The sequence below is a fragment of the Microtus ochrogaster genome, linkage group LG5, assembly GCF_000317375.1.
Source record: "Microtus ochrogaster isolate Prairie Vole_2 linkage group LG5, MicOch1.0, whole genome shotgun sequence".
Lineage (NCBI taxonomy): Eukaryota > Metazoa > Chordata > Mammalia > Rodentia > Cricetidae > Microtus > Microtus ochrogaster.
The window spans coordinates 58,675,726-58,686,017 of record NC_022031.1 but is presented as its reverse complement, the minus strand read 5'-3'; the positions used below and the strand labels follow the sequence as shown (position 1 = coordinate 58,686,017).

Below are 10,292 nucleotides of genomic sequence, written 5' to 3'. Positions count from 1 at the left end.
GGGGTGCTGGGGGGCTGGGTCGTGCAAAAGAAAGACAGCCCTGCAGCAGGAGCTGAGGGAAGGGGGTTTGTGCTCTCTTCCGGGACACTCTACCCCGGGATAGCACACACTCACCCGTCCAGATGGGATTCCTCAGCAACCCCCTTCTTGGATTTTTTCATAAATTTCTTTTGCTGTGTTAATAAATGCCTCTTCTACATTGGAAGCAGTCTTGGCAGAAGTTTCCATGAAGATAAGTCCATGTTCTCGTGCAAAAGCTTCACCTTCTTCTTTTTTCACTTCTCTCCTGGATTCTAAGTCACTTTTATTTCCAATAAGCATGATGACCATATTGGAATTGGAATGCTGACGGGCATCTTCTAACCAGGTTGTCAAGTGGTTGAACGTGTCTCTCCTTGTAATATCATACACTAGTAAAGCCCCTGCTGCACCTCTGTAATATGACCTCGTGATAGAGCGAAAGGACTCCTACCCTGCGGTATCCCAGATCTGGAGTTTTATCTGTTTCCCATCAATCGTTATCATTCGAGCACCAAACTCTACACCAATTGTGAGGTCATGCACTGGCTGGAACCTCTTGTCTGTAAACTGTAGCAATAAGCACGATTTACCAAAACCTGTGTCGCCGATGATAATGTACTTGAAGAGATAGGCGTACGCCATGGCCGCGGCCGCTCCGTGCCAGGCTCACGGCTCCTCCTCCCGCTGTGCGCCTCCTCCGCGCCCTCACCGGCGCCGCTCGGCCGCGAACCCGGGCCCCGCCGTCAGAGCAAGCAGCAAGGACCCGAGGGGCAAGAGGGACGAACTGACAGCGCCCAGCGCGGATCGCAGCGGCCCAGCCCTTCGGAACAATAACAGCCGCGGCGCCTCCGCCCCGCCTCCGCGCCGACCCGGAAGTCCTGCCGCCGCCGGCGCCGCCGGAGGAGAGGGGAGGATCCGGGGCCGCGCCCGCCGCTCGGAGCCCCGCCTACCACGGAGCCCCGCCCACCCGCAGCTCCGCCCCCCACCGGGTGGTCTCGGGGAGACCGGAGCCGGCTGGGGTTCCGCCGCCGACGTGTTCCGTGTGACGGGAGGCGGAAAGGGCGTTCGGTGCTGGGCAACTCAGTCGGGCGGAAGTAATCCTGGTACGTCCCTGTCCCGGAATACTATGCTGTTCGGCTGCTCCTACACCTATGTAAAAACCAAAGCAAATCTGTATGAATCTTCAAGTAGATGTCCATGTGCACGTACAACAGACCTTGATGCTAAGCGCTGTGTAGTGTGTACTTATATGGGTTAATCACGTTCTATGTATGAAACACTGAAGTATGTGCAATATGAAAAGAAACACCTTTCTATGATGGAATTGGGGGAAAGTTAATTTTCACTGGTTTTGTGTGTGTGTGTGTGTATACAGTTTTGAAGGTTTTTTGTTTTGTTTTGTTTTTTGCCTTTGAATGTGTATTCTGTGTATATTGCCAGTAGTAGCAACTAGAGACAGACCCATTTCTTAAAACGCCCAAGCTTGGAAGAAGGTAGAGGAGAGAGTTAAAGTATCTGAATAGTTTTTTAGAGAGATCATGTCTGAACCAGATATGAGTAAAAGTGTATCAAAAGAAAAAGGTTACTACAAGCCAGCCATACGTTTATAATCTGCATTTGGGATAGAGGCAGGAGGAGCAGGAGTTCTACATCATTCTTTACTACATGGGGGGGAGTGTCTAGCATGAGACCCTGTCTCAGAAACGCGTATCCCTCAAATAGCTGAGCAGATAAAGTACTTGCCATGCAAGGCTTACTGTCTGAGTTCCTTCCCTGGAAACCACAGTGGAGGGAGAAAAACCGCCGACACATGCGCACGTGCGCGCATGCGCAGTGCGCACGCACACTCAAGCATAAAAAATAAGCAGAATATACAAAATTCATAACGGGGCATTTAAAGTTGTATAAAGAAGCTAATTTAATGGCTCAATCCCTCTTTACTGGAGGAGGAATGAGTGGGGTTTAGTGGCCTGCTTTCTGCTAACTGATATTGTCTCCCTTTGGGAAGAATGCCATTCTGTGATTACGGTCAATACCATCGTGCTAGAATGGCTGTAGTTGGTTACTATAGCATTTGCACGGCTGCCAAGCAGGGACTCACTAGGTTTTGCGGCAATATTTGGAGGTGGTTTGTCCAAGTTTCAGGGACAGGACAAGAATTTGACATGCAAAGTTACTGGAGTTGAAACTCCTAGAGAATGTTTATAGAAGCCTAGCCTCCTTTGGAATCAGGAATATTCCCCTGGAGGAGATAGCTCATCAAAGAAGTTGTCTGTGCCAGGCCACACAGGGTCTTGTATGTCAAGGTATATACATATAGAGCTGTATACAGGAGCTACAAGGGAAATTATGAGGAGAAAGAAGTAGGTGTGTAAAAGAAAAACACAGAAATACATACAAAGCTTACAGGCAATTTTTTTGTTACGATTGTTGTGCACATCTATGACTGTAGGCGTGTATATACGATGGCACTGCCAGTAGGTCAGCTTGCAACTTCCTGGAATGGGTTTCTCCCAAGACATGTGGGGTCCCATGGATCAGCCTCAGACCGCCAGTCCCAGAGGCAGGTGTCTTTATCTGCTGAGCCCTCCCCCCCAGTCCAAGCACGTGGTTTTCAAATCTTCCTCCGAGCCTCAGTTCACTTCTCTGGAAAACGTGGGTGATAGGCACTTTGAAATATCAATATATGGGCTGGAGATATGGCTTCCTGCACACGCGTGAGGACTCGAGTTTGGACCCCCAGTGCGGGAGGTGGACACAGACTGATCTTGCTGAGCGGAAATCCAGCTGAATTAGCAAGCTCCAGATTCGCTCAAAGACCCTGCCTCAAAACACCAGCTAATGGTGGCGCACGCCTTTAATCCCAGCACTCGGGAGGCAGAGGCAGGCGGATCTCTGTGAGTTCGAGACCAGCCTGGTCTACAGAGCTAGTTCCAGGACAGGCTCCAAAGCCACAGAGAAACCCTGTCTCGAAATCCAAAAAAAAAAAAAACCCAGCTAAAGAGCCATCGAGGAGGACACCCAGTCTCGGTCTCTGGCTCCTGAGTCATGGATGCACATGCACTGTAAAAATTTTAAAGGTTTATGCTATTTGTGTGTGTGTGTGTGTGTGTGTGTGTGTGTGTGTGTGTGTGTATGTCATGTGTTAGGTGGTGCCCGAGAAGCTGCAGTTGCAGAAAGTTATGAGCTGTCTGAAGTGGGGCATGGAAACCTAATTCAGGCCCTCTGGAAAAGCAGCAAGCTCTCCTGTTAAGCCATTTCTCCAGCCCCAATTATTATTATTATTTTACTAAAAGTATGAAATTCTTAAGCGCTGCATTCTCTCTAAAAGCTACTTTAAAGAAACAAAGGTCTAATAAGGTCTAATTACTACGTGAGTTCATGTTTAAAGTCAGTTTGGAAGATGGGCGTGGTGGCACACATCTGTAATCTTGCACATGGAAGCCTGCGGGAGGAGCTTGGGTTGAAGGACAGCCTCAGTTACATAGCAAGACCCCAGACTCAAAAGGAGGAGGCATTCTTCCTTCTGTGTCTTTTTTCTGCCATTTATGTTTTATTTTATTTTCTCCAAACATATACATTGCTTAAATCTTTTCTTGTTAGTGGAGATACAAATGCATGTCACATAAATGCCATTTAAGATATTTTATTGGCCTATATAAAAATCAAATGTATTTTTCAATAAGCCTCCCCCCAGACTAAGTGGTAGTAGACTTCCTGGGATTTCCCATCAAATCTGATTTTCAGCTACTTTTGTTCTCTTGGGAATGAGTCCCAGTACCCTCATCTCTTGGTCTCATATTCATGCACGGTGGTTTGAGGATCAAAATTGTAGGATTTACAGACTATCGTAACTAAATAACGACTCCTTGTTCAAGTTCTCTTCATAATACTAGGTTAGAATTGTATATTTAGTGTCCCAAGACAAAATTTTCTGTTTCTATTTTCTCTGGGTTTGAATTCCCTCAGCTTCTGAGAAAGTGAAAGAGGAATGTAGACTAGGAAGGAGTATGGAAGATTGTAATTTTCTTCTCATCCTGTCTCCTGAAACACTAGGGAAAGTAATGTATATATTTCCACTTGTGTAAAATTATGGGAGGCATTCTTGCAGAAGACTATGACCCAGGAATAACAAGAACCGTGTGAAATGGCTTCTTTGAGTCATGTCTAAGTAACTGATGGAAATGATTTTGTAGCAAGTGTTTGATAAGCTCGGCGCCCATCTGGAGGAAGAATACACTTCAAACCCTGACCTCACATCTGTATCTGTTGAGCAAGCTTGGATAGAAGGGCCTAAAATCTAAGCCTACATGAAACCATGTACATGAATCTACATGGTTAATCTACATGAGACCTTTATGTGAAATGTTTGTCTACACATGTAGAGCACCCTATCATAGAAGCCACTATTCAACACTGAAGCCACCCCGCTTCCTGTGTTCCTTCTCAGTTGTCGCTAAGAACTGTAGGTGTGAAATGAACCCACCAAAGAGCCTTCCTTAGAGGATGTTAGGGTCTCCCTGCACAAGCCTTTGGTGGTCATTCTCATGCAAGCCACCTCACGTCCCTTCTTATGACCCATTGGAACCATTTTTCTGTCTACTGCTCCATTCTGCTCATTCTTCAAAAAGCCTATTTGAAAATCCATGTGTGTGTGTGTGTGTGTGTGTGTGTGTGTGTGTGTGTGTGTGTGTGTATGGTTGTTTTTTGTTTTGTACTGCTGGAGGATGAACCCAAGGCCTTACACATATAAGTAATGGCTCTACCACTGAGCTACAACCCCAGGTTACAATCAAAAATGGCAAGTTCATATCCTTAGTCAGTGTGTTCAGATAGATAGGAAACTTCCTTTTATGGGTAAGTTATTCTTTTACCTATAAATTGATACTTAGTAATAGAAGTTTTAGGAAAGGGTATAAGTGCATGGATCAGAAACATGCAATATTGGAATAACAGTCATTTATATAAGACAGAACTTAATAAATATTTGAAATAATGATTAGTAAAAATTTAAAAGTGAGTTAAAAACCAGAATAATACTGGCTCTTTTTTCCCCTGTGACTCTGTGTAAGAAGTAGTCAGGAAATGGTCTCCTATTGGATTCCAGCAGACCTGAAGTGAAGTCTGTTTTTTCTAGTGACTAACTGACCTGGAAAATCTCCTCTTGGAACCTTCTATCTATTCTACATGATAGTCTAGCTACTCACATGCCACAATTACTGCAGAGAGACTCAGATTCTAAAAAGCACATTACTGCTAGGAGAAAATAGGCATGCGTACTATATTGCACATGTATAATTCTCTACAGTGTATCTGACTATATTAAGAGACTTGCTTCTTCATTGAGGCTGGGGCAGGAAGACTCTCCATTTCCAAGCTGGGTTACATAGTAAGAGCCCATCTTTAAAATAACAGCAGCAACACTGACTGCTACAGAACCTTTAGTTTTATTGATTGATTCTCTCTCTCTCTCTCTCTCTCTCTCTCTCTCTCTCGTGTGTATTATGTGGACACATGTGTCAAAGATCAACCTCAACCCCAGATGTCTTCGGGCTTCATCCACTTTGGTTTCTAAGAGACGGGGTCTCTCACTGGGTCCTGGAACTCATTAGTTTAGCTAGACAAGCAGGCAGGAAGATGCAGAGATATGCCTGTCTGCCACCCTGGTGCTGGGATGACAGTCACACCACTTCCGAAATGGGTGGTAAAGACTGAACTTGGGTCCTCGCAGTTCTGTGGCAAGCACTTGATCAAATAAACCATCACTCCAGCCCATTCTACAGAACCCTGTAACATCAAAAAGAAAAAGAAAGAAAGAAAGAAAGAAAGAAAGAAAGAAAGAAAGAAAGAAAGAAAAGCTTATCCTATGCCTTGTGTATTGGTATCAGCAGACATCAGACCTCCCAGGTTTTTAGACCCCTCTCTCATTTCCTTTTTAAAATTGTCCTCTGTGGGTCTTGGTGCTGGGGATTAGACCATTGCCTCATCCATGCTGAGCTGTCTCCCTCAGCTGCCCACTGCTGCTTTGTCTTGAGTACGTTCTGCACTTTGGGTTAAACTCTAGATAGTCTTTGATTCGGAAGACTGGGGTTTATGATGCTGTTCATGAGGAACATTCCTCATGCATGTTTCAATGTGTTTTCTTTTCTCTCTTTAAAGATAGCCATGTGTGCATGAAGAGAGACTCACCTTATCTCTATTCGCAGGGCAAATGAGAAGCTAGTTTTCTCCCTGGGGAAGTGGGCCCAGAGAGACCAATAACTGATGTCATTTGTGTGCGACAAAATAAATGTTACACACAACTGTGACATCACACTTCAGCACTCTTCGGTCTCCTCTCTTTACTGCTTCAAACAGTCTCAAGATTCTCAACATATGGAACCAGAAGAAAATGACCCCAACAGAGTCAAAAATCCTTGTAACTTGGGGAGAAATGGGTATTTCTCCTCCAAATTGTCAAAAATTCAAAGAAAACACAGTAATTTACATAACCCAGACTCTGTGCATATTTCATCTTTACGTGGCTTATTTTTCTTTACTCCTTTTAATCTATAATTACGGCTTTTTTTCTGCTACTGCTGAATCAGGAAGACCTCTCTTAAAGGAGCTGCAGCATGCCACAAGCAAAATGCTGTCTACCAAGAAGCCATGCTTAACTCTGTTCTTTTGTGTCTAAAATTACTTTTTTAAGCTTTCTCAGGTCTTACATGGCTTTAACTGACAGACGTTGGGGCACCAATTTGTTGTGTGAGGCCGCTTGTTTGTTCCTGGCTGCTCAGCCCCAGCCAGGAACACATAAACTATATTAATTAAATCGCTGTTTGGCCCATGTTTGTCCATCACAAGGAAACAATGTACATTTTAGGTTCACAAAGATATATTGCGTCTCTGGAGACTGCTCAGGCTGGTACATGTGATAAATCAGTCCCAGAAACTTGATTTCTCTGCACATCTAGCGTGGCTCCATCCTTCAGGAATAGACTTGCATTAACCTGCTTTAGGAGCCTAGTGGATGGTCAAGTAGCAAAGAGAAGTCACTGTCCCAGACTTCAGGATTTGTGGAGTCCTTGTGGAGTCAAGAGCGTGAAGGGTTTAAAGACTAATTGAATAGAGCATGAGCAAGCTTTCCTCTCCCCTCCCCTCCCCTCTCTGCTTTCCTTCCCCATTAACCTCCCTTCATCACTGTTCTATTGCTGTGAAGAAACACCATACAAGTCCAATTGTAGGGGAAAAAAACCATAAAATTGAAGGCTTGTTGACGGCTTCAGAGTTTTAGCACATTATCATCATGGTGGAGAGCGGGGCAGCAGGCAGACAGGCATGGTGCTGGAAAAGGTGATGAGAGCTTTGCATCCTGAGCCACAGGCAGCAGGGAGAGAGAGAAAGAGAGAGAGAGAGAGAGAGAGAGAGAGAGAGAGAGAGGAGACGAGAGAGAGAGAGAGGCGAGAGAGAGAGAAACTGGGCCTGGTGTGGACTTTTGAAACCTGGGGGCATTCTCATGTGAAACCCCACAGCCTCCCTCTCCCCTCTCTCTTTATTCTTTGCTTGAAATCCATACTGGCATTCAATCACATATGCAGCCTTGGACTTATGCTCCTCATGGTTCTGCCCTGTGGATGCTGGTGTGGCAGGCTCCGACCGCCCTCAACTCATCTGCTTTTCTTGGGCAATGATGTTTCCGTGTAGAAAATCTCAGAAGCCCAGTGCCTGGAGATGGTTCACTTGCTCTCTCATATCCTGAGCACACCCCATTCTCTTGGGCCTGTGAAGACACTCGCAGTTTTAACTCAATGGTTTTATTCAATACTGAATTGTTAGATGGGTGAAAAAAGGTCTCCTGAACTGAGTTTAGTAGTTAATGCAAATTATTTATTTATTATTTATTTGCTAGTCTAGGGCTGGAATGCAGGGCCTTGTGCATTCCAGGCAAATGCTAGAACACTGAGCAGGCTGTAGTTGGACCAAACACTTCTGCGATAGCCCTGAATGGAGTATAACAAAAGTTTATTTATTTGGGGATAAACTCACAGTCAGGGTAGCAATCCACAGTCCTCTGTGTGTCCTGGGAACTGGAACCGAATCCTGCAGAAAAAAAGGGCCACACACATTTTTTGTCTGTACTTATAATACATGAGACCACACCCAAAGTGGGCCAGTATCTTAAAGATTTTTGGGTGAAGGGGTTCCCCCAACACTAGGCCCAAATCCTGGCCATATCAATTTCAAAAATCATTTTATAGTTTCATTTTTTTTAAGGGTTTGATGGGGGCCATCCCCTATTCTGAAGGATAACCACTTCAGAGATCTTAGCGAGTTTGAATTACGTTCAAGTTCTGGCTATGGGCTCCAATCTGGATCTTTAGTTTTGCCGACTATAAAGCTCCCACTTTCGTTAATTCCTGACATTATGACTTAGCCACATTCTGGAGCCCATCTGTGCCTCAGTTTCTTAACCTGAAAAACAGGAGAACAGGTATCAACACCACCAGGCTAATGTTCGAGGCCTGAGAGGTGAGGCCTCTCAGCACAAACGTCAGATGTTTGACGTTCCTCTGTGTTGACTATTAACATCAATTATCAGCGGACAAACTTTCTGCCAGCTTAACAGATGAACGCTCATTATAAAGTTCAACGACTAGGGAGGGTGAGCTGGCACAGCGGGTAAAGGGGCTTGCGGCCAAGCCTGACCACCTTAATCAGTCACCCAGATTCACTTGGCGGAAGGAGAAAACTGATTCCAGTACCTTATCTTCTGACTTCCACGCATGCGCTGTGGTCCCTGCGTGGGCACATGTACGCGCGCGCGCGCGCGCGCGCGCGCGCGCACACACACACAATGAAATAAATGAAATAGAAATCAAAAGTCATGTTGTCAGTGATAGAATTCCTTGAAGCCTTGAACAGGGAAGCAGCGGTTCAGAGTTGCACCGGAGAGGTAGGTGTGGTGGCCACGCCTATAATTTTGTCACTTTAGCATGCTGGGGCCGGAGCAAGGAGAGTTCGAGGGTGGTAACCTGAGCTACATAGCAAGACATTTCTCAAAATAAATAATGGGCTGAAAAACTATTTTTATGTTTAAAGAGATACTTTCTCTTTAAAAAAAAAATCAAAAGGGGGGCAAAAGGGAGGTGGGAAGGGAATGGTTGGCATGTAAAATAAATTTAAAAAAGGAAATCAGAAGGCTTCTTTTATGTATGAGTGTTTTGTCTACTTGCATGCATGTGCATCCCACGTGTGCCTCGTGTCAGAAAAGGGCATCGGATGGATACCCTGGAACTGGAGTTAGGAGGGATGGTTGGGGATTTCCATGTGGGTGTTGAGAACAGATCCTGCGAGAGTAATACATGCCCTTGACTACTGAGCCATATCTTCAGCACCAGATTTTCTATTTTTTTTTTTTTTTTTATTTTTCGAGACAGGGTTTCTCTGTAGCTTTTTTGGTTCCTGTCCTGGAACTAGCTCTTGTAGACCAGGCTGGCCTCGAACTCACAGAGATCCGCCTGCCTCTGCCTCCGGAGTGCTGGGATTAAAGGCATGCGCCACCACCGCCCGGCTCAGATTTTCTATTTTTTAATTAGGCAGTGGGGTTTGGGGTGTAGATTAATGGTAGAGCATATGGTAAGCATTCTGAAGGCTCTGGGTTCAAATTACCAGGAAGGAAACATTAAACAATACTTTATTTGCTTTATTTCATGTTCCTTTTCTTCTTTGCTTTTTCTTCTTTCCTTTCTCTATCCTCCCCCCCCCCTCCACCAGTCCTTTTCCTGTAGCCCAGGCTGGCCTTGATTGAATTCCTGATCCTCCTGCTTCTATTTCCTTAGAGCTAGGATTGTTTTCTTTGTAACAACAACCCTGACCGCTTTATCAAAACAACTGAGGCCAAAGCAAAACATGAGGGATCCAATACAGATCATACTGAAGTCACCAAAATATTCCAGACACCAATTTATATCATTCAGCCATTTCTCCTCCCTTTTGCTTTGGGGGAGTGGTCTGATTAGATCAGGTAAAGAGTGATGTGTGTGGCAAGTCAGTGCCCTCTCGGAGTCCCCCACACATTCGAGGACAGAGCGGAGAAGCCCGTCCGATTGGAAGTCTAAATTCAGCCAGCTGTGCTCTCAATGAGGCGAAAGGCTGGAGTTTACTTTAAAGCCGCCCCCCCCCCCCAAATTTTCTATCTGATACCATTTACATTTCTTCCCATTTTAATTACTCTTGAAAGTTCATCTTCCTATATAAAATGTAGATGTGTCCTATGTGGTCATTTAACT

General features: G+C 45.0%; 1 protein-coding gene across 1 annotated transcript in view; it reads right to left on the bottom strand.

Moving 5' to 3' along the window:
- The window catches only part of Rab2a (RAB2A, member RAS oncogene family), a 76,000-nt gene extending 75,101 nt beyond the window's left edge, over positions 1–899 (bottom strand). Inside the window, exon 1 of the mRNA XM_026786641.1 lies at positions 618–899. Coding sequence (XP_026642442.1) covers positions 618–663 — 46 coding nt within the window. The 5' untranslated portion in view covers positions 664–899. The remainder of the gene's footprint in view (positions 1–617) is intronic.
- Positions 900–10,292: the final 9,393 nt, after the last annotated feature.